The sequence below is a fragment of the Caretta caretta genome, chromosome 1 (genome assembly GCF_965140235.1).
Source record: "Caretta caretta isolate rCarCar2 chromosome 1, rCarCar1.hap1, whole genome shotgun sequence".
Lineage (NCBI taxonomy): Eukaryota > Metazoa > Chordata > Testudines > Cheloniidae > Caretta > Caretta caretta.
In genome coordinates, this window is record NC_134206.1 from 144,261,149 (window position 1) to 144,289,055 (window position 27,907).

At 46.2% G+C, this 27,907-nt stretch overlaps 1 protein-coding gene across 1 annotated transcript in view; it reads left to right on the top strand.

Moving 5' to 3' along the window:
* Positions 1–13,065: 13,065 nt before the first annotated feature.
* The window catches only part of PDK3 (pyruvate dehydrogenase kinase 3), an 85,549-nt gene continuing 70,707 nt past the window's right edge, over positions 13,066–27,907 (top strand). The window contains exon 1 of the mRNA XM_048863264.2: positions 13,066–13,301. Coding sequence (XP_048719221.2) covers positions 13,196–13,301 — 106 coding nt within the window. The 5' untranslated portion in view covers positions 13,066–13,195. The remainder of the gene's footprint in view (positions 13,302–27,907) is intronic.

The window sequence follows — 27,907 nt, forward strand, 5'->3', positions numbered from 1 at the left end:
ACTGAATCCCACCTGTTAGTGAAAAAGGCTACCAAATGCTCTATGATGATGAAAAATAAACTTTCTTAGAGAGATTATAGCAACAGTGATGTAATATTCTGAATGGTTCATTAAGAATTGAATTAACCAATCCCAGTCAGACAAAATAGTCACTGTAAAAACTTTTGCTTCCTAGACACTGAAGAGCAGAAACTGAAGTATGTACAGTATGGAAGTTTTGGAATACAGGACATGGAATAGAAATAGGACTTGTCTACACTTAAAATGCTACAGCGGCACATTTCAGTGTAGATACTACTTATACCACCGGCACAGGTTCTCTCATCAGTGTAGGTAATTCACCTCCTGAAGAGGAGGTAGCTGGGTTAATGGAAGAATTCTTTCATCGACCTAGTGCTGTTCACATGGGGACTTAGGTTGGCTTAACTGTGCTATTTAGGGGTGTGGATTTTTCACACCCGACTGACATAGTTAAACCGACCAATTTCTAGTATATAGCAGGCCACAAAAGATTATAAAAAATGAGCATGTGTGGCCAAATCTGACTTGTTTTGTGGGACTACTCACATGAGTAAAGACTAGTCACATGTGTGAGGGTCTGGCAGCTAACTTTATCTATTAACTGCACAGTAGCCTATTAAAAATATAAAAACATCATAAATATCTAAAGCACAAAAGCTAGAAATAAAGTGGCCAGATTTTCAAAAGTGGCCATTGAAGTCAATGGGAACAGTAGATCCTCCAAACCTGTTAAAAATCAGGCCTTTGGTGATTCAAATTGGGCACCCAAAACTTCAGGCATCTTTGATCAGTAGCCACTTCTAAACATTTTGGCCCTAGTTGTCTATGAAAAACAGGCAAAGAACAATCTTTACAAACTAAGTGAGCTTAGGTTTCAGAGTAGCAGCCATGTTAGTTTGTATTCGCAAAAAGAAAAGGAGGACTTGTGGCCCTTAGAGACTAACTAATTTATTTGAGCATAAGCTTTCGTGAGTGAGCTGTAGCCACACTCTAAGGTGCCACAAGTCTTCCTTTTCTTTAAGTGAGCTTAGACATCTACAAAGGGTTCTATACTCCCATCAGTGTGTAATGGATGCACTGAACCCCCACTGTGAGGTAAATCCACCTGAATCCTCTCCTCCATAGCTGTGGGAGCCTTTTTTACAGTAAGACTGATGTGGTTCTGCTGCACGGAGAATGAGGGGAGGCGGTTGCACAGTGAGTTGTAGAGAACAGCTCCATGAGAGCTATGCATTGGTACACAAGCAGGTGGGAATGAGTTATGGGAAGTCCAGACCTGGGTGAGGACCAGAAGAATCACTCATACCTAGGGTGACCGGCTGTCCTGATTTTATAGGGACAGTCCTGATATTTGGGCTTTTTCTTATATAGGTACCTATTACCCCATACCCCTTGTCCTGATTTTTCACACTTTCTATGTGGTCACCCTACTCATACCAGAGTTGGATTTTGTGGGCCCTTGAATGCCTTGAAAATGAAAATATAGAGAAGAATGTGATGGGGTTTACACACTCCATACTAATGAGGAAGGTGGCAGAGAGGCTAGACCTGCCCCTCTGACCTTGTTAGTCATGTATGATAGACAGGAGGCCTTTAAAAGGGGGGAGACTGCAGTCAGCTGGAATGGGAGGAGAAGTAGCAGGATTGCTAATCAGGTGACTGCTGATGTGACACCTGGGGCCACAGGAGGACCTCCCAGCCAGAAGACCTTCACCCCGAACCTATGTGGAGTGCAGCAAACTCCCAGGGAGAGACTTAAGAAGGCCTGCAAGAGGTAAGGGCCAATGTAAGAAGTAAGGAACTAGGGGCTGTGTAGGAGCCTCCCAGTGCAAGTAACTGCATGTGGTCAGCTTCTCCCACCATCTGGGAGACAAACCTCAGGGGACCTCAGAGATACAAAGAATCTCAGCTTTTATTTTTTAAAAGTACATTTCAGGCCCTCTTTCTTCCCAAGATAGCCATGGGCTCCCTGCATCCAGATCACTTTCCTCATCTGAGCTGTGTAACGAGAGGGCAGGAGAGCATCAGTTCCTGACGCTCACTTCACAGCACAGCCCAGGTGGGGAAAGTGACATGGATGCATGGAGCGCTTGGTGTCGCTCCTTGCTCCCCACTCACAGACCCCTGGTGGGGGGCACAGAAGAACATGGGGGTGGGGGGGAAGCAGTATCTGTGAGTTCCTGCTCATGACCCCACATTCCTCTGCTGGAAGGAAGCACCTTCTGTGAGTTTGTGGAGCTCCTCCGCCTGCTGGCAGTGCACAACTCTGTGCTGCCGCATGGCACCCCACCAACCATGGTGCCCTGAGTGGTTGCCCAGATGGGCCACCCCAAAGCCTAGTCCTGCCTTTGGAGGCTGGAAAACCAATAGCAATAGCTCTGTTGATTTTTGAGAAGAGCCCCAGTCATTTCACAGTGCTGCCTGGACTACTGTAAATGACACTAATCCTAACAACCCCCTCTCCCCGCAGCTGCCTCTTGCCTTCCTTTCCCCCCTCTAACTGGAGGGGTGTTAACAGGCCACTTCACCATGAATTATCCCTTGAAATATGTATTAAATACTTATGCTAAGCACTTGTATTTAGCTGTGACACTAAAATGTTTCCCAGACCTGAAGAAGAGCTCTGTGTAAGCTTGAGAGCTTGTCTGTCTCAGCAATAGAAATTGGTCTAATAAAAGAAATTACCTCACCCACCTCATGGGACCAAAATGGCTACAACATTAGTATTATTGAAAAGTCATTATCAGACAGCTGTCTGTGACTGAGCCAGGTCCTCTGCTGCATAGCTAGCATGACGGAAGCATGCACAGGCCCTCTGCTGCACTTAGGACGGAAGAACCCAATGCACAGCTACAGACTAGGGACCGAATGGCTAGGCAGCAGTTCTGCGGAAAAGGACCTAGGGGTGACAGTGGACGAGAAGCTGGATATGAGTCAGCAGTGTGCCCTTGTTGCCAAGAAGGCCAATGGCATTTTGGGATGTATAAGTAGGGGCATAGCGAGCAGATCGAGGGACGTGATCGTTCCCCTCTATTCGACATTGGTGAGGCCTCATCTGGAGTACTGTGTCCAGTTTTGGGCCCCACACTTCAAGAAGGATGTGGATAAATTGGAGAGAGTCCAGCGAAGGGCAACAAAAATGATTAGGGGACTGGAACACATGAGTTATGAGGAGAGGCTGAGGGAGCTGGGATTGTTTAGCCTGCAGAAGAGAAGAATGAGGGGGGATTTGATAGCTGCTTTCAACTACCTGAAAGGGGGTTCCAAAGAGGATGGCTCTAGACTGTTCTCAGTGGTAGCAGATGACAGAACGAGGAGTAATGGTCTCAAGTTGCAGTGGGGGAGGTTTAGATTGGATATTAGGAAAAACTTTTTCACTAAGAGGGTGGTGAAACACTGGAACGCGTTACCTAGGGAGGTGGTAGAATCTCCTTCCTTAGAGGTTTTTAAGGTCAGGCTTGACAAAGCCCTGGCTGGGATGATTTAACTGGGAATTGGTCCTGCTTTGAGCAGGGGGTTGGACTAGATGACCTTCTGGGGTCCCTTCCAACCCTGATATTCTATGATTCTATGACCTATGTATAAAAGGAGATTGAGCTCAACAGTGCAAGAGGACTGAGGAGGGGAGTAACTAACACCTTCTGGGGCCTTCTGTCAAATCACATAGGACAAAATTTTCAAACCTGGATATTTAAACGTAGGTACCTAAATCTAAAGCTGCTGATGAGTCAAAGCTTCCAATGACTTCAGTCTGAACTGAGTGCTCAGCACCTCTAAAAATAAGGTCACTTTTGTTTAGATGCTTAAATATAGTCAGGTGCTTAACTTCATTTACTCAAGTTTGAAAATGTTGGCCTTAACCTCTCTGTGCCCCATTTCCCCCCTTTGTAAAATTGGATAATACCTACCTACATTACAAATGTTAACAATTATCACAACTCCTCTATAAAGTGCTGTGTAGGTTCTAAAACTCACCAGTTCGAAATAATGGGACTATATGGATAAGATAAGCAAGATTTGGCCCTATCTGTCAAGATCCTACATAAAAAGATAGACAAATAATGAGAAAAAGATTAGGCCAAGAAAATAGGCCAAAAATATACTAGAGAAGATGCCTATTTGGTATTAAAAATGCCCAATGAGGTATTGCTGGAGAAAATTAGCTGCCCAATGAGATGAGACTGATCATTAGCATTTTAACTGATGTCATCTATCCCTGCTCAGAGAACTGGACAACACATTGGTTGAAAAGCTAATAGACTATGCACACTTGCATTATGTTGTAATCATGGGGCCTACACATTTACCCTCATTATGAGCTCAATTGTGAGAAACAAGTGAAAGTTCAAAAATGTGTCAATAACCTATAACAATAAATGTTGATAGGAAAAGATGCAAAAGGGCTGCAGAAAGACTGCATTCGTCCAGACAAAAAGGCTGACTGATATAATAAAGGACTGTGTTAAGATCATGCATGGTAAACAAGAGAAGAGTGGCTCCAGTGTAGGCCTGGGACCTAATCACCCCTTTCCCTCGCACCATATTAAACCAGCCTCGGGTGAAATTCAGGGAGTTCACCACTAAAATTGAAGAAAAGAATGCTCTGCTGCTGCGGCTGATAAAGCATGCCCGCAGCAGGAATGTCCCTAACAAGAGTTATTACTGCCATGCTGTGACGAAGTGGGACTGTTCTTAATGTTTCCTCTGAATAGTGTGGGGGTGCCTCAGTTTCCCCTAGGCAGTTCTTAAGTATCTAGGGGGTGGGGTAAGCATGTATGATCATTGCAGAGCCCTAGAGGGCAGGTGTGTGCAGGGGTCTGGACACAGAGAATGGCCGACACCCTGTTTCCTGGCAACTGATGGCCTGGGCCCTTCCCCCCTGCAAGGTGAGAGCTAAAGGGTTGGAGAACAAAGGAATCAGGTGACCACCTGGCCCGGGAAAGGAACAAAGCCCAGAGGAGGAGGGGCTGGAGGGGGTTTTCAGTTTGGGGCTGGCTGGGACATGGAGTGAAGTGCAGACGTGGTTGTCTGGCTCACTGCCCCCCAAAATGGACCCAGCTGAGGGGTCCCGTTCTCTGCACCTGCAAGCTCTGTTTTAGACCATGTTCCTGTCGTCTAATAAACCTTCTGTTTTACTGGCTGGCTGAGAGTCACGTCTGACTGCGAAGTTGGGGTGCAGGACCCTCTGGCTTCCCCAGGAGCCCCGCCTGAGCGGACTCGCTGGGGGAAGCACACGGAGAGGCAGAGGATGCTGAATGCTCCGAGGTCAGACCCAGGAAGGTGGAAGCCGGGTGAGCTGTGTGTCCTGAAGACAGGCTGCTCACAGAAAGGCGACTACCCCAGAGTCCTGACTGACTTCATGGGGAGCAGTTCCAGCATCGCCCAGGGACTCCGTGACAACTGGTGGCAGCGGTGGGATGTACTGCACCCCGTGGATGGCGCTTCCTGCAGTAAGTGACTGGGGAGCAGTACCACGAAGGGGGATTGCCGAGGACCAGGCCTGCTGAAGGCTCAGAAAGGAGCGGTTTCGGGGGGCGGTTAACCCCTGGGAGTGTGTGACCAGCGAGAAGGACTGTGCAGTAATGGGATCCTCCTGGGGACTGCAGTGAGCAGTCTTAGGGGCGGAGGAGTCTGCAGCTCGACCCTGGCAAAGAGGTGGTGACCTCGAGAAGGGCTGGCACACTAGGGGTTCTCCCTGGAAACCGTGGGGAGCTGAGAACACACGGGCCTGTGAGTCCACAACAACTTGGGAGGAGCGGAGTGATGGCCTGTCACCTTCTCCTTAAGAAGGACATTGTAACCCTGTGCAAAAAGAGAGGGTTGAGCGTTGGAAAGTTCACCAAAGCAGAGTTAATCGTGCAGCTGGAGGAGGATGACTGCTCTAAGGAACAGATTCCTGACCCCAACTGGGGCTATAGCAGGATCTGGGAGCAGCTGGAGTAGTAGCCAGGCATCGCCAAGACTCCTGTCCCCGACCAGACGAGGGTCTTCACGATCGGGTTCCCCATCGGGGGATCGAGACGGACGGGATTGGAGCTGAGTCTGAGAGAGCAAGAGGACCGTGGGAGACAGCGAGAGCCCGAGAAAGAGCTGCAGAAGCAGCAGCAGCATGAACTGGCGGTGGTGGGGCGGAGAGGCCTAGGGGACCTCCCCGGGGTGAGTGGGGATAGATCCCGGGGGGCCAGTTCCGCAGGGAACCTCGAGACTAAATTGCTGCCCCTGGTTAAGGAGGGGGGGGGGTGTGGATGCCCACCTCACTGCCTTTGAGCAGGCTGACGATTTGAACCAAGGGGACCCTGCGGAAAAGCCCCGGTGTCTAGCTCCCTTGCTGGGTCCCAAGGCCATAGACTCCGTCAGCCAGATGGTTGGGGATGTGGACAGGCTCCCACTCCTGACCCCAACCTATATGTCTGTGTGGAGTTTCCTGGGGCCAGGCCCCTCGGACCTCCAGTGGGAGCAGAAGGTGATGGTCAATGGGGAGACATTCTTGGGGTGGCCAAAGGGCATGGGCTGCATAAACCTTCCCACATGCGGCCTGCGAGTGCTATCGACCACCCCTGACCTAAGGGAGGGTGTGAAACTGGAAGGGCCTGGTGTAACTCCTACCAAGGAATGGGAGAGATGCTGGGGCATCCATGGGAACGTTGGTGGCTTCGAACTTCCCCAGGTCACCGGCTAAAGTGACCCTGCTCAGTTCGATCTCGAAGGGGGGAGAGATGTGACGAAGTGGGACTGTTCTTAATGTTTCCTCTGAATAGTGTGGGGGTGCCTCAGTTTCCCCTAGGCAGTTCTTAAGTATCTAGGGGGTGGGGTAAGCATGTATGATCATTGCAGAGCCCTAGAGGGCAGGTGTGTGCAGGGGTCTGGACACAGAGAATGGCCGACACCCTGTTTCCTGGCAACTGATGGCCTGGGCCCTTCCCCCCTGCAAGGTGAGAGCTAAAGGGTTGGAGAACAAAGGAATCAGGTGACCACCTGGCCCGGGAAAGGAACAAAGCCCAGAGGAGGAGGGGCTGGAGGGGGTTTTCAGTTTGGGGCTGGCTGGGACATGGAGTGAAGTGCAGACGTGGTTGTCTGGCTCACTGCCCCCCAAAATGGACCCAGCTGAGGGGTCCCGTTCTCTGCACCTGCAAGCTCTGTTTTAGACCATGTTCCTGTCGTCTAATAAACCTTCTGTTTTACTGGCTGGCTGAGAGTCACGTCTGACTGCGAAGTTGGGGTGCAGGACCCTCTGGCTTCCCCAGGAGCCCCGCCTGAGCGGACTCGCTGGGGGAAGCACACGGAGAGGCAGAGGATGCTGAATGCTCCGAGGTCAGACCCAGGAAGGTGGAAGCCGGGTGAGCTGTGTGTCCTGAAGACAGGCTGCTCACAGAAAGGCGACTACCCCAGAGTCCTGACTGACTTCATGGGGAGCAGTTCCAGCATCGCCCAGGGACTCCGTGACACATGCACAGGTGCTGACTTTCAGCTTTCTCCAGGAGTGCTCCGCCCCCAAGGCCTCGCCCCCCCGTGCCTTCCCCCAAGACCCCACCCTTGCTCCGTCCCTTCCTGCCTCTGCTCTGCCCCCTCTCCTGAGGCTCAAGCCCTTCCCTGCCCCTGCTCCTTGCCCCCCCTCCTTACCCCCCCCCCCGAACAGCTGATCGGTGGTGGGTGGGAGGCCCCGGGGGAGGGGAAGGGGCTGATCGGCAGGTGGCTGGTGGGTGCTGAGCACCACTATTGTTGTTGTAAAGGATTGTAAAGTAAAGACACCCAGGTGCTGGGAAATTTTAGGGAGGATACAGAGAGACTCGGCAAATGGTAAGATAGGCTCTGACCATCAGCAACAACAGAGAAGGTCACAAATAAGTGACAATTTGGGCATGAAAGATAAATTGTAAAAAAACTTGGGCAGGAAGGAGGACACATAGGTACCAGTGTGATTGGTTAAATTTTTTTTGTTCCTTAAGGGGGTGGGATAATGTGATAGGTTTAGTATATTTGAAGGAGGTAATTAGTTTTGCCTATTTAATATAAATGAAAAGTAATGCTCTTTGGGAATTGACTCCAGACTGCAGTACAACAACAAGTTGCAAGACATCATACCCTACACAACCATGACGTGTAAGGGCATCGGGAACCCCCAGAGGAGTGAATCCTGACTGGCCATCTGATGAAATTTGTCTGTATATTGGGAGCGGTGAGCATAAGAGATCTGCTTGGCATCTGTATACTGTGTGTGTTGCTAATAAATAGATGTTTAGAGCACAGCTGTGTAAGGCTCTTTCATTGGGAAGAGGTCCCGCAGGCGTGTAGAGCCCTGAGCCCCGTGAGTAAGGGCAGGTACTTAAATTGACCAGGTTGCTCCCTGAGCCCTGGGAGTAAGGGTAGGTGCCTTATGCCCCTAGCCCTTGGAAGGGAAAGGGTGGGGGGTGTATAAATTGACTGAGTCACGCCTTGAGCCATTGGTCGGGAATAGGTAGGGTGCCCCCAATTATGTGGGTAATACCAGAAATCAAAGGACCAAAATTGGTATGATGGAAATTAGACTTAATTGGTGGACAAATTAATGTGGGGATGAGCTATTCCAGCCATCGCTCCCTTTTGTGGTCCTTAAAAAAAAAAAAAAAAGATTTTGGGAGGAAAAGGAAGCTGTCTGACAACTGCTGGCTGGGAGATGAGTGGACAAAAAGAACATAAGAGCTGCCAGACTGTTTTCCACCTATGTATTGGTCGGAGTTCCGTTGAGGCCTAGGGGCTTTGGCATGAGCTGGCACCTGATCTGCTAGCATCACACGAATATACTCTCTTTTGAACACACTGTATCTACATATCAATTTACTTGCTGGAGAGAATAGGATATCTTATTTCTATGAATAGTTTAAATGACCATTCAGTCCAGCCACTATATTCTGGAGGTGCCTTAGATAAAAACAAATTATGGAGCAGGGTGGGAGAAAGAAATCAGACCATGTTGCTGGGGATGAGGAACAGATGAAAAGGGTAATAGACCAGAGGTCATAAACAAGGCTATTCAAACATTCCAAAGTACTTGGAAGCTGTGTAATTATTTATAGTATTTATTGAGCACCTGTCAACATGTGTGGCCCTGCCTAAGCATAGAGGAAGATATGGTCCCTTGATTAAGGATCTTTTCATCTTGGAAATTAGTTCTACTTTCATGAATTCTTGGACAAATATTTGTGCCAATAAATTTGTCAGAGCTAAAGGCACACATTTCTAGGTTAAACGTAAACTATAAAACCTAGTAGAGCCAAGGAAGATACAGCAAGAATTTATAGAATAAATAATAATGAATATTTAGTTTAAAAAAACCCCAACAGATTGATATTTGTATTGTTGTAATCCTTCCTGAAGGAGGCAGCATGGTTTGGAGGACAGAGCATATAACTGCATCAAACTGCCTTAGTTCTAATCACATCTATGACACTGAATCATTGTGCGGCCCATGACAACTTACAAATTCTCTGAGTGGATTCTGCTATGGGGTGGACAATTCATTATCTCATACCATATATAGCCATTTACACATGTACAAAGGGGATGTAAAAACTACCAAATTAGAACAGTACCATTTTATAACTACTATGACTACATACGATGAAAGACTGGAGAGAATGAGGCTCTGTTTCCAGTGAATAAAATGGGGTGATACTATTTCCCTTATTATGAGCATTAATGAATGATGCTTTGAAGATATAAAATATGTATTGGTGTAAGTAATAAAGTATTAAGAAACACTGGAAGAAAATTATATCAACACCTTGACCTCTCAACACACAATGTTAACTTTTCTTTCTGTTCTAAATATATAAATAACATATACTAAATGCAGGTGTGATTTTCTCCGAGGGTAAGACAACTGAGGGTCATATTATAAAATAAAGGAATAAAGCTTATGGCGCTGTCTGTTCTAATTTCTTGGCTTTCCTTGAGGGGTCAGTTTTCTGAAGAATTCATGCAGAAAGATAGAACTATCTGTGATATTTATGTTAGTGAGACACAGTCAGCCTAAAGAACACATTTAATCACTTGGACTTGGAAAAATAATACATTCTATGACTTCCAGAGTGAGATCCAGAACTGCTAGTTTAGTATTGCTGAATCTTCAGAAAATGGTTGCAGAATTCTGACTTAAATCACTGCAGAATTCTGGACCCTGATTTAGGAAGGCCTCCCTGCTCAGAAAAACACATGCATTTGTGTTTAAGGATGATTGAAGTCAATAGGATTAAGTATATACTTTGGTGCTTTCCTGAATTGGATAAAGATTTGCCTTTGAAATTCTTAAAATGAAGCAAAAAGCAAACACGTTCTTGGACTATACATGGACTTGTATTTTCCATGTGAGGTAGACAGAGAAGGTAACATTTTAGAAATTTGAATACCCACTAGCATACAATGAATCTGTTTTTGAGCAGTGGCAAAATTGTAATTACCTCATCTGGAGCAGTATCAAGTCCCCATTCTCTGCAAAACTGTTTATCTGGTATACCCAGAGGTGCAATATGACCTTGATCCTGCAAACATGCACATGCTTACTGTTAATCACATGGGTGTTTACAGGATTGGAGTCCAAGTTCAGTGCACAAGACATACCTGGTCTGAGTAGAAGCCTGTCCCTATCTTACATCTGTTATTATGACATCTCCCCATCACTAACTATATGGATTGCAGTTTAAGATGCTTGGTGACACCTATCCATTTTCCTTGCCTTTTTGTTCTCCTGCCAGTCCCACAGTCTAAGTCTCTCTCAATATTGCTTTCAGACATGAAAAGTGGAAAATATAGTATATTCAGTATTTTCCACTACATGCATCCAATGAAGTGAGCTGTAGCTCACGAAAGCTTATGCTCAAATAAATTTGTTAGTCTCTAAGGTGCCACAAGTACTTCTTTTCTTTTTGCGGATACAGACTAACACGGCTGCTACTCTGAAACTAGCTATGGAGCAGCCCTCTCCCTGCATATCAATAAATTATGCTTTATTGTGAAGGACCAGATTGCACCATAAATTCCAGATACAGGTTCCAACATTTCGTTTAATAAGTGAGTACTATATACTGGTGTGTCCAACCTCTTCTCTCTATATAGCATCAGCTGGCCCAAATCCTCTCTCTCTCTCTCTCTTTTGCACTACATCAGGCTGTTCCCTTTCCTCCTCATAACATTGCCTCGAGCTTTTTGCTCGCTAACTTCTCGCCCTAAAGTTAATGCTTACTTTGATACTAAATTTAGCCCCTAATTGCCCTGTCCATTCTAATACACCCACCTACATTAATAATTTCCCACCCCCACAAAAGAGCACTGCTCCTTCTTGCCCAACTCATTACTACCCACTGAGATAAAATGCCCCCCAACGGTGTAACAACTAATTCATCAACTCCCACCATTATCTATGCAGTTGCTGTTAATAGTGTCACTCTAGGCTAGGTCACCTGCCAGTATTCAGAAGTCTTTTTGCTATGTATGGCGAATAAAGACAGTAACAGTTGTCACCTTTCTACACTTGATAATCCTAACCTTTTATGCATATGGAGAGATTGCCTTACCATGGACAAATGTGAGAGCTGCCTGTGTGCTCCTCACTGTTCCTCAGATTAGAAGATTTTGCTGTATTATATTCTCTGAGATGGATATTACTGTATGTGTTAGTGTCCCCACCTGTGTGGAGACTGGCAGTATTACTGGGTGAGTTAGGCTGTGACTTCATTAGGGAAAAGGGTATTTAAGCCATATTTACATCCTAATGAAGCAGTTATAGTTTTAATCTATCTACGCTAGTCTAGGGGCGTATGCCTGGGGAGGGGGGATGTGAAGGTTTTCCTTGACCAGCTAATATGGGTTGAAACTACAATTTGCCTTATCTACATTAAAATTCGAACATGAGTTACCTTAACATGTGTTAAAAATACACCATTACTCCCAGATCACAAGACCTTACAGTCTCTGGCTTTTTCACTGCAAAAGAGGTTAGTTTTACATTGAGATACCTAACTCCAGAAACAAGATCAATGGAGATAAATCATAAGTAGTTTTTACCTGGATGTAGCTAGTTGAGGTGAACCTACACCGCCACCAGGCTACCTTAGATAAAACTATCAATGCTTTGTCTCCACTGGGATTTTACACCATTCAACATCTTTATGTAAAAATACACTTTTTTTTTTTCGGCAGTGAACATGTTACCTATTTCCCTGTGTGGGGGCGAAGGGTGTGCTACAGGCTGTTCTCCTGTGTGATGGAGGGAGGGAGAGAAGAGAGTTTTCCTGGGTGTCTTTTCATTCAGTGGTTCCCCTGCTGTGGACGTGAGAGTGGTTGCTGGGCCTGTGACAGTGTTTTCTCTTCTGTGGGGGCAGCAAGGAAGGGGGCATGTGACAGTCTCTCCCTCTGTGTAAGGAGGAACATGCAGGTAGTTGCTCTGCATGTGTGTGACAGTCTCTCCCTGTGCCAGGAGGGACATGGAAGATGTTGCTGTTTGTGTGTGTGTGTGTGTGACAGTCTCTCCCCCTGTGCCAGGAGCGACATGGAGGATGTTGCTCTGTGTGTGTATGTGTGTGTGTGTGACAGTCTCTCCCCCCTATGCCAGGAAGGACATGGAGGATGTTGCTGTTTGTGTGTGTGACAGTCTCTCCCCGTGCCAGGAGGGACATGGAGGATGTTGCTCTGTGTGTGTGTGTGTGTGTGTGACAGTCTCTCCCCCCTGTGCCAGGAAAGAGATGGATGTTGCTGTGTGTGTGTGTGTGTGTGTGTGTGAGACAGTCTCTCCCCCTGCGACAGGAGGGACATGGAGGATGTTGCTCTGTGTGTGTGAGAGAGAGACAGTCTCTCCCCCGTCTGTCTCGCTGTCACACCCCTCTCCTGCCAACCTCACTCCCCCAGACCCGAACCCCCGCCAGCCCGGGCCCGCGGCCAGGGCCAGTTGGCGCACGCGCCCAGCAGCGGGTGGGGCTGCGTGCGAGCGGCTGCCGGGGTGCGCGCGCGTCAGGTGCTGGCGTCGGGCGGGGAGCTCTCTCCCTCCCGCCCGCCCGCCCTCTCAGCCGCCGGCCCCCGTTGGCTGCCGGTGACAGGCGGAGCCGGCCTCGCGGCTGCCCGGCATGACGGGGGGCGGCTGCGCCCCGGCCCCCGCTCACTAGCCCGGCCGAGCCGCGCAGGCGGGCCCGGGGAGCGGCGCGCCATGCGGCTGTGCGGGGCGCTGCTGAAGAGCCCCATCCCCAAGCAGATCGAGCACTACTCGCGCTTCTCCCCCTCGCCGCTCTCCATCAAGCAGTTCCTGGACTTCGGTGAGTGGCGCCCCGCGGGGGTGTCAGCCCCAGCTGCCCTCGCAGCGGGACCCCCCCGGGCCGCTCGGTCTCTCTGGGGGGGGGGGGGGGAATGCGCAGCCGCCCGGTTGGGGGGCGGGGTGGCACCGGCACCGCCTGGCTGGTAGGGTGGGGGCGGCTGAGCGGGGTGATGCGTGTCGGGCACGTGCCTCGCCACGGGGCGGTGATGGGCCCAGCCCCGCTGTGGGTGCGGGGGCCCGTCTGCCTCTAGCCTCCGCTGGGCAGGGTGCGCCGCCCGCCCAGGTTGGAGGCGCCCGCGCCGCCGCCGCCGCGCACGGCTGAGCCGTCGCCTCCTTGCTACGCGGGCTCCTGCGTCCCCCGTGGCAACGGCCGCTCTCCTGCGCCTCCTCCGCCTGGAAAACTTCTCCTGGGTTGTTCCGGGTGCTCCCCGGAGCCGGCCCCGACAGCTGCACGCCCCGGCTTGGCCTCCGAGCGGCGCCTCTGCGGGTGTGGCCGGAGCTAGGAGTCGCCGGAGTACTCGGCGGAGGAGGGTTGCAGAGGCCTGGCGGAGGGTTCCTGTTGTTACTGCAGCTGAGGAACCTTGAGAGCTGGAGGGGGTCAGGGGGACAGAGAAACTGGCTGCGGGGAGATGTCCTACATGAGACAGGGAAGAGATGGGGGCTACTTTTTCTGTGACTGTATGGGCTGTCTTCACTGCAGTGCTCTCTCGAGTTACCTGCACTCCAGTTCGCTCCTCGGGAGTTAGCCTAGCTCAAGTGAGAGCAATCACACAGCAAGCTGTACAGAGTGACTGTATTATCTGCACGGAGTGCTGCATCCTCATTGCATTACTGACTCAAGCATCAGCACTTGAGTGTTTTTTAATCCATGCTCCCTGAGTGGCCAGCTAGCTTGGGTTTAAAGCACCACTTAAATTGGGCTGGAGATTTGTGTGTGTGAACAAGAATTGGGTGAGGGTCACACTTGAGTTGTGTCTCATGCTAACGCTGCGGTGAGGACAAGCCTTATGTCTGTGCAGGTGGTTGGTAGCAAATATCCTCTTCTCTTCAATTCCTTGAGACCTGTGAGTGGAGTTGTGCCTTTGACTCTAACTCAGTGTGTAGGGTAATGGGCTTTCGTTCCTCTTGGTACTGCTTTAAAAAGATCTCTGCTTAACTTAAAGATGATCTGCAAAGAATTTTTTAAAATTGGGCTTGTGCTCTCAAACTTCTTCATTTTGTACAATAAAGATCATTTGAAAGGATTTTTCTCTGTTTGCTGTTTGTATTAGATATATCAGGAATGTTGAGTTAGTTCTTCCTTGCTTTTGATGATGGACTTCTGGGGCCTTCAGTATGTTCGTTGAAGGTATTTGAATCCTTAGCAAAGGCTTCCTTTTTCCAAACAATTTATTCATGATTGAAGTTATGTACAAAAAGACAGTTTTAAATAGTCTCATTTAAAATTTCTTCGCCTCTTAGACAACTTTCACTCCCTTGGCTCTTCTGATGTTCCCCAAGTAATTATAGTCTTTCAGGCATTTTCTAGGCTTGATTTCCAATATAAAAAAAAATAAGGGGAGGATGAGGAAAAATGTTTCGGTCCCTTATACACAGTAAAGAAGTAAAATAAAGCACAAAACATATTTTTTTGTTGCTGTTTATCTTTAAAATATCCCCTCTATTAGCAGTTGAAATTTCCTGTGACAGAAATATTAATTATTTGAAGGGAAACTGTCAGGTATCCATAATAACCCCAGAATTAGGTCTGTGTAAATGGGGTTGGGAACAGAATGAAACAACCTAAAATCAATAATGTTTTGTTGGGACTTAAATATTTCGATATTGTGCATTTGCAACCCAAACAATGAGGTATAGTTCCAATACAATGGTTCTTCAGCTACTACTTTTAGATCTTTCCCTGATTCCCCTCTGCGGACAACCCAGAAAGTCACACAGGCTAACAATGAAAACTGACTGGTCAGTCTGAGTGCAAAATATCTTTTATTGGACTAGCTTCTGTTGGTGAGAGAAAAAAGCTTTCGGGCTTATGCAGAGCTCTTCTTCAGGTCTGGAAAACTAACTCAGGCTATGTCTACACTACAGATTACTTTGGCATAACATATGTCGCTCGGAGCAGAGTTTGAATAATCCACACCCCTGACCGACGTAAATCATACTGACCCAAGCGCCAGTGTGGACAGCACTATGTCGGCGGGAGAACTTCTCCCGCCGACATAGCTAGTGCCTCTCTTGGAGGGAGGATTTATTAAGCTGAAGGGAGCAGGGCTTTGGAGCTGTGCTCCGGCTCCTCTCCAGCTCCAGGCAAAAACCTGCTGCTCCGTGGGCTCCGCTCCAAAGTCCTGGAAGGGAGAGCTCTTTCCTGTCAGCTTAGGCCATGTCTACAGTAGCGATTTTACAGCAACACAGCTATACTGATGCAGATGTGCTGCTGTAAGATCGCTTGTGTAGCTGCTCTATGCCAACGGGAGAGTCTTCCTGTCGAGCGGTAGCTATATAGGCAGGAGAGCATCTCCTGTCAACATAGTGCTGTCCACACTGGCGCTTCTGTAGGTGTAACTTATGTTGCTCAGAGAGGTGTTTTTTCACACCCCTGAGTGACATAAGTTATACTGACAAAAGGGCTAATGTAGATATAGCCTTAGAGCAGGGGTGGCCAACCTGGAGCTCTGGAGCCACATGGGGCTCTTCAGAGGTTAATATGCAGCTCCTTGCATAGGTGCCAACTCTGGGACTGGAGCTACAGGCGCCAACTTTCCAATGTGCTACAGGGTGCTCACTGCTCAACCTCTGGCTCTGCCTCAGGCCCCAGCCACACTCCACTCCTTCCTCCAATGCCTCCGTCCCTTCCCTTGAGTCTGCCGTGCCCTTGCTCCTCCTCCCTCCCCTGTGCCTCCTGCACGCCACAGAACAGCTGATGGCAGCGGACGGGAGGTGCAGGGATGGAGGGTCAGGTGCTGATCGGCAGTGCTGATGGCGGATGAGAAACACTGGGGGCAGGGAGGCAGCTGACGGGGGGGCTGCTGTACTGTGGCTCTTTGGCAATGCACATTGTTAAATTCTGGCTCCTTCTCAGATGCAGGTTGACCAGCCTGTGGCTCCGGAGCCACATGCAACACTTCAGAGGTTAATATGCGGCTCCTTGTATAGGCACCAACTCCGGGACTGGAGCTACAGGCACCAACTTTCCAGTGTGCCAGGGGGTGCTCACTGCTCAACCCTGGCACTGCCACAGGCCCCGCCCACACTCCATCCCTTCCCACCTCCTCCCCTAAGCCTGCCGTGCCATCCACCCTCCTCTCCAGAGCCTCCTGCACACCACGAAACAGCTGATTGGGAGGTGCAGAGAGGGAGGGAGAGGCACTGACCGGTAGGGCTGCCGGTAGGCGCTGGGAGCGGTGGTGGGGAGCTAATGGGGGGGCTGCTGACTTATTACTGTGGCTCTTTGGCAATGTACATTGGTAAATTCTGTTCCTTCTCAGGCTCAGGTTGGCCACCCCTGCCTCAGAGCGTCTTCACCAGAAGTGCTACAGCGGTGCAGCTGCTGTTGTGTAGACATAGGGCTTGGCTACATTTTCAAGTTAGGGCGCATTAAATCGGCCCCGGGTGTCCTGACTCCTGACGTGTCCACAGTGGCAAGGCACTTACAGCGCCTGGACTCTGCAGCTGAAGCGCTCCTGGTAATCCACCTCCACTAGAAGCATAAAGCTTGCTGCGCCCCAGCTGAAACGGCTGGGAGTCAGTGTGGACAACGTGTTGCATTACTGCGCTGTTTGGCCTCCGGAAACATCCCATAATGCCCTGAAGTCAAGTGGCCACTCTTGTCATTGTTTTGAAGGGCATGGCTACACTAGAAACTTCAAAGCGCTTTTGTGGGAACGCTCCCACGGCTGAGTGAGAGCTCTCCCAGCGCTCCTGGTAATCCACCTCCATGAGGGGATTAGCTCCGAGTGCTGGGAGCCTGGCTACACTAGCGCTTTAAAGCGCTCAGACTTGCTGCACTCAGGGGGGTTATTTTTCACCTCCCTGAGCCAATAAGTTAGAGTGCTATAAAATGTAAATGTAGGCAAGCCCGAACTTGGCTGCAGGTATTCGGATATCCCCTTTCAAAGCTCTGTTTCTGACCGCTGGCATGCGTATCTGCTCCAGGACAAAGCAAACCATTACTGTGGAATGCTGCTGCTGTGTGCGTGTGTGTGTGTGAGGCGGGGGTCTGTCGCTTTCTGAACTTACAGGACAGCATGCTGACACACTTTCTGCCCCCCAAAACACACAGTCTCTCCCCCCACATACACACAACCCCCCCCATTTGAAAAGCACACTGCAGCCACTTGCACACTGGGATAGCTACCACAATGCACTGCTCTCTGTGGCATTGCAAGAGCTGCTAATGTGGCCACGCCAGTGCGCTTGCAGCTGACGGTGTAAACACACAGCAGTGTTTTCTCTGCTGCGGACTCTGAAGGCTGGTTTAACTCCCAGCGCTCTACATCTGCAAGTGTAGCCAAGCCCATAGTCTGGGTGTTGTTGCTAAATACAAAGTGACCTGAAGAAGAGCTCTGTGTAAGATTGGAAAGCTTGTCTTTCTTACCAACTGTAGTTGGTCCTTTAAAAGATATTACCTCACTCACCTTGTCTCTCAAATACAAGGTGAAACAGATTGTTTAGTATAAATAGTTCACCTTGAAATGTGTGGTAAGTGGCCCATTAACACCTGTCTAGTCATAGGGAAGAAAGGGTGAGGGAGCAGTTGTGGGGGAGGTTGTGAGCGGGTTACAGATTGTAGTAAACCATAAATCCACTGGTTAGTCTCTAAGGTGCTACTAGTACTCGTTTTCTTTTTGTTTCTATTCAGTCCATGATTTTTAGTATCTAGCAAAGTTATAAATTTAAGCTCCCAGGCTTGTCTTTTGAAAGTGTTGTGCAGATTTCCTTTGAGGATGAAGACTTGTAGGTCAGATGCAGTGATTGCTATGTGAAAAGTGTTTACCCACCACTGATGTGGTGTTTTTATCTTTTATCATTTTCCTGTGAGAGTTCATTTGTACCTCACCCACCTTGTCTCTCTAAGGTCTTGTCTACACTGCCACTTTACAGCATTGCAACTTTCTCGCTCAGAACCCACCCCCCCACCCCCCCCCCCTGGCAAGTTTCAGCACTGTAAAGTGGCAGTGTAGATAGTGCTACAGTGCTGGGAGTGACTCCACTCATGGGGGTGGTTTTTTTTTATAGCATTGGGAGAGCTTTCTTCCAGTGCTGGTGCTGCGACTACGCAACCACAGAGCTTTAACATTGCCAGTTAAGAGATACCCTAATATCCTGGGACCAACACAGCTACAACAACACTGCATGCAAAAATATAGACTTTGAAAGTACTACCCTTTCTAATGTATAACATAACTTTTTGGTTAAAATAACAGTTTTTAACCTGAAGCTGTCCTTTGTCCCTTCGTGAATTTCACAAGAGTTAAATGTATTCTCACCAGTGTTTTTTTTTAAAATGTTCTTCTTTGAGTGCTTGTCTTTGCCTGGGTCTACTCTATAAACTTGTGTTGGCATAACTGTGTTGCTCAGGGGTGTACACTCCTCTGAGCAATGCAGTTATATCGACCTAACTCCCAGTGTAAACAGCTATATCAGTGGGAAGGCTTCTCTTGTTGACATAGCTACTGCCTCTCCAGGAGGTGGAGTACCTACGATGAAGTTTAAGGATAGAAGTTCTTGTCAGTGTAGGTAGCATCCTCACTAAGTGCCACTGCAGTTCTGTAAGTGCAGACAAGTTCACTGTTGTGTTCCACTTCTGGTGTGCATGAACCGAGTGTGCTGGCGATCACAACACTTTAGCCAGCACTATCCACCTGTGCTCTTCATGCCCTTGTGGGGACCCCTCAATTGAGAGTATAAAGGGGGCTGAGCGACCAACCAACCCTCAGTTCCTCCTTGTCTCCTGTGGAGCCAGGTAACTGTCACTTGCACTTGTGCTCCTTTTTACTCTTTTAGTAACTTTTATTGTAAATAGTTAATAGTGTGATGTGCAGCTATTAGTATTCAAGGTTATACAGTGTTCTCTCAGCCTTCAGTGATTAAGTTTTTTAGAGGATTTATTAGGGCATTCCTTCTAGCATTGGAAATCTAGCATTGGAAGCCCTCACTTGGATGGGTCCTCCATTTAATCCTTTAGCTTCATGTTTGTTAATTCTCTAGTCTATGAAGACTGCTTTCCTTGTGACAATCACTTCAGTACACAGAATGGATGAATTACAAACCCTTGTGACTGGCACAGTTTTCTACAGAGACAACCTTATACTCAAACTATACCCTAAATTCCTCCCAAAAGTAGTTTTGGGCTTTCATTTAAATCAATCTATGCACTTAGATGTTTTTTCTTAAACAACATTCATCCAAAGAGGTGCCCCTTTTTTCCTACTTCACGCCTTAACTTTTTTTTTTTTTTGAATGGCTCGCATAGTAACTTCCCAAATTTTAAATACAATCATGGCTATTGTAGAGCTCAGTCAAGAAAAATAGATTGAGTTGTCAGAAACCCATAATTTAAGTGTTTTGGAGCTATTAGGCTAGCAATAGAACTGGGTTGGCCAGTTACCCTAATTTTTCCTTCATTAGGGCTATAGTTCAGCATTAACACATTTGTGAGATGGATTCTGCAGTAATAAGGTTAAATTTAAATGTAGCTTAAAAAGTAGGGATGAGACTTCCCCTCCTTTTTAAAATTACAATGTATAAAAATTCAAATATCAAATAGTCACTACTTGCATTGGGGGGGTGGGAAGGAACTCATCCAAATAATTAATGTCCTATGACTAAAGGCTATGGCTACACTACAGCTTGTTGACATAAATTATATCACTCAGGGGTATGAATTAGCCAACCTCTTAAGCGACATAACTTATGGCAACTTAAGTGCTGGCGTGGACTGTGCTATGTTGGTGGGAGAGCTTCTTCCGCCAACATAGCTACCACCGCTCGCGGGGGCTGGAGTAATTAAGCTGATGGGGGAGCTCTCTCCTGTTGGCTTAGAGTGGTTACACTAGAGAGCTTACAGTGCCCCAGCTGCAGCGATGCAACTGCGCCACTGTAAGCTCTCTAGTGAAGCCATAGCCTTAATTATTTGATTTTGAAGTTAGCAATGTGTGCAGTGTTGTGGTTCTGGGAACAAGACATCCATGAATCAGAACCTATGTTTGTAATGTGCAGAAGAACTAGCAACGAATGGGAAGGCAGACTGTAGATTTGTAGCAGTCCGTTAAGATATAACGCCTTGGGGGTTGGATTTTCAGACTTCTTCAAATGTCTTAATAGATGAGATTTCCATGTCTTAACATGAGAGGATTTTATGGACCTTCTTCCCTTTCCGTTTCTGTGGCAATTACAGCAATTGCTGTCACAGAAAAGTAATATTCATAGATTCAAGGCCAGAAGTGATCATTGTGATCATCTAGTGTGACCTCCTATATAACACAAGCCACAGAACCTCCCCAAAACAATACAGAGAACATCTTCTAGAAAAACATGCATTCTTTATTTAAAAATGGTCAGTTATAGATAAGGCTACATTTTAGTCATGGGTATTTTTAGTAAAAGTCGGTCATGGCCCTGTGACCTGTCCATGACTTTTACTAAAAATACTTGTGACTGAATCTTACCTGCTGGGAGACGAGCGCTCCTGAAGACTGCTGCTCCTGGCGGGGGGCAGCACAGGGCCCCGCACCTCTGCTGGGGGACTGGCCCGGGCCCTGCAGCCACTCTGGGCGGGGGGCCGGCCCAGGACACTGCTGCTGGTCCTGGACCACTGGTCCAGGGCAGCGCCGGGGACCAGCTGCCTGGGGCTGCCAGAGCAGTGGCCAGTGCGGCTGGTTCTGGGGCTTCCTCACTGCTGGTATGGCCCTGGGGTCAGCCGCACCTTCTGCAGAAAAATTCACGGAGGTCATGGAAAGTCACGGAAGCTGTGACATCCGTGAATGATTTGCAGCCTTAGTTATAGAGAATCCAACATGACCCTTGGTAAACTGTTCCAGTGGTTAATTACTCTCACTTACAAATGTATGCCTTATTTCCAGTTTGAATTTGTTTAGCTTCAATTTCCAGCCATTGGATCATGTTATACCTTTGTCTGTTAGACTGAAGAGCCCATTATTAAATATGTGTTCCCCATTTAGGTACTTTCAGAGTATAAAAACCCCTTCACCTTCTCTTCGGTACATTCAATAGACTGAGCCCCCTGAGTCTGTCACTACAAGGCAGGTTTTCTAATCCTCTAATCGTTTTTGGGTCTCCTCTCTGAACCCTGTCCAATTTTTCAACATCTTTCTTGATTTGTGGAACCAGAACTGGACACAGTGTTCCAGCAGAAATGCCAAGTATAGAGGTACAGTACCCTCTCTACTCCTACTTGAGATTCCTGTATTTGTACATCCAAGGATTGCATTAGCCCTTTTGGCCACAGCATTACGCTGGGAGCTCATGTTCAGCTGCTTATCCACTACAACCCTCAAACCTTTTTAGAATCACTGCTTCCAAGTATAGAGTCCCTATACTGTAAGTATAGCCTATGTTCTTTGTTCTTAGATGTATACATTTACATTGTCATATTAAAACGTGAGTTGCTTGCTTGTGCCTAGCTTACAAAACGGTCCAGATTGCTCTATATCAATACCTCTTCTTTTCATTGTTTATCACGCCTCCTAATTTTTGTGTCATCTGCAGACTTTATCAGTGATGATTCTAGGTCACTGATAAAAATGCTAAATAAAGTAGGACAAAGAATTAATCCTTGTGGGACCCTTCTAGAAACACACCCGTTCCGTGATGATTCTTATTTACAGTTAATTTTTGAGATCTATCAATTAGCCCGTTCTTAATCCATTTAGTGTGTGCCATGTTAACTTGTTCTAGTTTTTTAATCAAAATGTCATGGTGTACGAAGTCAAATGCCTTACAGAAGTTTAAGTATATTACATCAACATTATTGCCTTTATCAACCAAATTTATAATCTCATAAAAAAGATAGTTTGGCAGGATCTACTTTCCATAAAACCATGTTGATAGGCATTCATTATATTGTTAATCAAGTCCTGTATCAGGCGTTTCATTATCTTGCCTGAGATTGATGTTGGACTGACAGGTCTGTAATTACCTGGGTCATCCCATTTACCTTTTTTAAAAATTGTCGTAACATAGCTTTCTTCCAGTGTTTTGGAACTTCTCCAGTGTGCCAAGACTTACTGAAAATCATCATGAATGGTTCAGCAAGCTCCTTAGCCAGCTCTTTTAGAACTCTTGGGTGTACGTTATCTGGACCTGCTTATTTAAAAATGTCTAATTTTGATAGCTGATGTTTAACAACCTCCTGAGATACCAGTGGAATGGGATTGTTATCATGAGATGACTACATTATCTACTTTTTTCCAAAATACAGAACATAAATGTTTGTTGAATACTTTTGCCTTTTCTGCATTACTATTGATAATTCTTCCATTTCCCTCTAGTAGTGGACCAATACCACTGTTAAGATTCTTTTTTGTATCTAATATACATTAAAAAACTCCTTCATATTGTCCTTAACTCTGCTGGCCATAGTTGTTCCCTTTTGTCCCTTTGCTTCCCTTATCAATTTTCCACATTTCCTAGCTTCTGACTTATCTTTATTACTGTCAGCTTCCTCTCTTTTCCATTTATTAATTTTTTTTGTTTGTTTTATAGCTGCCTTTGCTTCCCCTCTAAACCAGATCGGTTTTTTGACCTTCTTCCCCAATTGTGGCTTTTTGGGTATCTAATAAAGTATTCTTAAACATTCCTAATTATCTTTCACATTTCTCTAACTAAATTCTTCCTCCCAGCTGAAAGGTCATCTTTGTTTTCAACTATGTGAAATTGGCCCTTTGAAAGCACCAAGTATGTTGGAAATAATTTTCCTAATAAGTTTTTAAGGTATATCATGACTCAGTTTCCACACAAGCATTCCTTTATTAGTCCAAAGGCCACTTGTTGCTTACATCCAAAATGTAAATCTAAGCATATACATGCCTATATTCCATATCCTTGCAACATTACAGTTATAAGCACTGGCCAAAATATTTACAACAGGATCAGGTGTGGGAGGTACCTTTCCATTGTGGTGTGACTCAAGGAGGAGGGGGGGCAGTTAAGGAATGTTCTGACAAAAAAAATGTAAGAAACCTTGAGTTTTTCCTTCACTGTAACAAACAACTGATATCATTGCTGGTAATTGAACCTTAGCTAAGGCCAGATGAAGTCGTGTTCTTTACCCTGATCAAGACAAGATTAATGACTGGGCCTCTTTCTTCAAGGCTTTCTTATCTCATTTTACCATATTTTTTCCTAACTAGAGAGCTAAGCATTTCTTTATAATAACCTAAACAAACCAAATATTTACTGCACCAGTTACCTAATAAACCATATTTCCTGTAGTTCTGTGACCTCATCCCTAACTTAAATAATATAATACTGGTATTTCAAGAGTCACTACAAGTTTAACACAAACAATCCCCCCCAAAAGAAGGAAATCATAAGAAAGGTCACATGCTTTTGGCCTGTTACTCATGCTAATATCTAAACCTCCCCATCCAGGGCTTAATTTGTCTCTGCGCTTGCCGGGGCTGAGTAAATCTGTGAAAAGTGATATTTGTATGTTTGTTAATATCACTTTTTACAGCAGATTTAGTAGGTAGCTGGGAGGCTGTGAAAAGTGATATTAACATACAGGTATCAGGTTTCATAGCAGCAGACTTAACAGCTAGTAAGTCTTTTATAAAAAGCGACCAAAGAAGCAAAAGAAACAACAAAAAATACAAGAACGTGCAAAACACCTTATTTGTGTTTCTATTCTGTTTAGGTCCAGTAAAGAATAGAGACCACTGTACATTATTTTTATTGAGTGTGCAAAAAAAAATAAACCCTACGTAAGTAAATTACAATGATTCGGACATGTGTATGTTCATATTTATTTGTTTTTCCTAAAATTAAGTATGCCCTTGACCTGTCCATGACTTTTACTAAAAATACCTGTGACTAAAATACAGCCTTACCCATGACTAATGAAGTATTCTGTGATGGGGCACTCTTTCTGAGTGGAATAGAATAGCCATAAGAAAGCAGAATGGAACTTGGACTGAAGCTGAGACTTGCTCTATATGATTTTAAGAACCAAAGATGGGAGCTCTGGGAGTAGGAAGGATTGGGTCTTACTCCCAACATCTGCTTCCTCCCATCCTCTGCTTGTGTTGTGGAGCATCTCTAGCAGAAATCGCATGACCAATCTGACTTCCTTCACAATGAATTTATTCTCTCTTTCTCCACTTTTGCCATCTTCCTAGGTAACCAATTCTGCTTTTCCAACTTATTGAATCCCATGTCCACAAGCCCAACTGCCTTTTTGCCCACTTTAACTCACTCCTCAACCCCCTACCCTCTTCCTTTATCTCTGCACAGAGTCTCTTGCCAGTTTCTTCCAAGAGTAAATTGACAAAATACAACATGATCCCTCTTCCCTTTCCCTCTTACAATTTTTCTCCACCTCTCATCACAAACACAGAAGTTTGTCATCTGCTACTCCTGGTGTAATCCCTCCTTGTGCCCCACTGACCCCATCCCATTTCCTGATCTCCCCTTTCCCCATTCTCATCCCCTTGCTTACTCTTTTCCTTAATTTGTCAGTCTCCTCTGGCTCCTCTCTACAAAATACAAGAATGCTTAATTCTCTCCCATTTTTAAAAAAAACACCCTTAAACCCACTTCCCTCCCAGTAACCAACCTATCCACCTTATCATTCTTATCTTTAAGATCATGAATGCTCTGTTTACAATCACTGTTTGGAATTCCTCTACTCCAGTTCTATTCTAGTGTGTGTCTAATCTGACTCCCACCCCTTCTGCTTCACTGAAATCACTTTAGCCAAAGTCTCTGTCTTCTAACCCAGTGCTTCTCAAGCTATCTGATGTGGGGGACCGGCAATTTTTTTTCCCAATGTGTGCACAGACTGGCAGCCTATGGCTCGCGAACCGGCACCGGTCCGCAGACGACCACTTTGAGTAGCACTGTTCTAACCAAATCTCAGAATCTGTACTCCATCCTCATTGTCCTTGACCTGTTAACTACTGTTGATGCAGTCAGCCATGTTTTCTTAATAAAATTTCATCCTCCCATGGCTTCCATGACTCTTTCCTCTCCTGGTTGTTCTGCCTCTCTGATGACTTCTTTAACAAGTCCTTCAGAGGATCATCTTCATCCCCCTCTCCAACTTTCTCTTAAGTTTCCTCAGATCTCTGTCTTGGTCACCTTCTCTCTTCCCTCTAAACCTTATCTCTGACTAATCTCACCTGTCAACATAAATTCTGTGACAAAGACACAGATCTACCTCTGTACTCCTGTCTTCTTTCCTGTACAGACCAAACTCTGACATCTCCACATGGATGTCTAGCCATCAATTCAAGCTCAGCATGGCTAAAATGGAACTCGTAGTCCTCCCCTCCAACCCCCCCACCTCCTTTTTCGGTCATTGTGGACACCATCACCATCCTACCTGTCGTTCATGCCCATAACCTGGAGATCATTTTCAACTTGGACCCCTCTCTAGGACCTCCTATCCAGGCTATGTCTAAATCTTGCATATTCTTTCTGCATAATATCTTTGAGATACAGCCTTTCCTATCCATCTACACTGCCAAACTCTAATCTAAGTTCTCATTGTCTTGTGTCTCGATTACTTCTGTTTGCCTTTGACAAATGCAATCATGCTGTGCTCATGTGCATTTAGCTGCTGCAAAGATCATTTTCCTAGCACATCACTTTCACCATGTCATCCCTGTCTCTGCATCCCTCTGCTATCTCTCCCTTTATTCCATCAAACATAAGCTACTTGACTTCACTTTTAAGGCCATTCACAATTTATCCCCACCTTACTTTTCTCTCATGTGCTATTGAAAGGTCAGCTCTTGCGTCTTAGCCCTGGATGCCAGCCTCCATCTCCCACTTCTTAAATTTTCAAACAAGTATTTTTGTGCTTTCTCCCATACTGCACTTCATGCTTGAGAGAAGCTCCCCCTAAACATCTGCAAATCTAATGTATTCTCTTTCTTCATATCCCTCCTTAACTCTCCTTTTCCGTGATGCCTACAAAAAACTTGATAACAGTTAGGCTGCTGATATGCTGAGACCTCTACCTATCATGCTGACCAGTATTACCTTATTGTTTCCTTGTATTCCCCTGTCTATCTGTATCCATCTATTGTCTCATCTTATACTTAGGTTGTAATCTCTCTTGGGCTGAGACCATCCTTTTGGTCTATATTCGTACAGTGCCTAGCTCATTGGGGTACAGGTCTCTGACTGGAACTCCTAGGCACTATGGCAATACAAATAATTAATAATGATAATGTATTAATCCCCAACTCCTAGATAGGAAGTGTGTTCTTAATTCACACTGATATCTTGTCTATAATCAAACTGTAACTCTTTCACTGAACTTGGTTTAAAAGGTAGCTTTTTGCTTGGTGGCTGGATAATATATAAGTGCAGAGGAAATAAATATTTATGCACACAAACAGCTAGCATTGCTTGTTGCATTTTTTAATGATCCTTGGCATATGTGGCACTGGAAGGTAAATAAAAAGGCAAGCCTCTTTGCCCTGAAGACTGGATATTCTAATCCTATTATAGGGCCTGACTTTTCTCTTTACCGTCCCACCTTCTTTATCCATTTATGAAGTAGTTGTCATTTGGGGAGATTCATACATTCTTTTATTGGATACAATATGATCTCCAATTTTTTGTGTGAACCAAGACTCTTGAAACCTGGTATTTTTTCCTTTGTGATGTAGTCTGCAATAAAGACACTAAATTTTAAACTAATTTAATTGTGATCAAAATAAAGTGTTGTATTTTGAATGCCTACAGTCTCTAGAGGAAGTAGTGATGTATGAGCAGGGTTCAAAAACCTGCCAAGGCAACTGAGTTAATTTGGGATGAAGAAAAGGAGTACTTGTGGCACCTTAGAGACTAACCAATTTATCTGAGCTCAAATAAATTGGTTAGTCTCTAAGGTGCCGCAAGTACTCCTTTTCTTTTTGCGAATACAGACTAACACGGCTGTTACTCTGAAATTTGGGATGAGGAGCTGTTGCATTTCTCAGGGTAAGGGGAGAGCTGGCAATCAGTGCAACTGGAACTGGTGCTGAGAGCGACCAGAGCCACTTCTCTTTTTATTGGAAGAGATAGGACACTGGGGATCAGAACCAGGTGCAGTAGAATAGCTATGTGGTAGAGAGTCCCTTAATGTTTTGGAGCTTGCGGCAGCAACCTTCACACGCCTCCTTCCTCTTCTCCCTGCCTCAAAGCAGGGTGGGAAGAGGAGTGAGGTTGGAGGGAGGGGTGTGTGGTGTAAGGGAAGAGATGTGGCAGTGTAAATTAAATACATACGGCTTTTGGGGACCACTGCATTGAGTGGGTGGAATAGGTACCATTCACCCAGGCTCGTAAGTCATCCTCAAGCTAATATCTGTTAGGAAAAAATTTCAAATTATGTATCAGAGAGAACAACTCCAATTGCGTTCTCCCTCCAATAGCACAGTG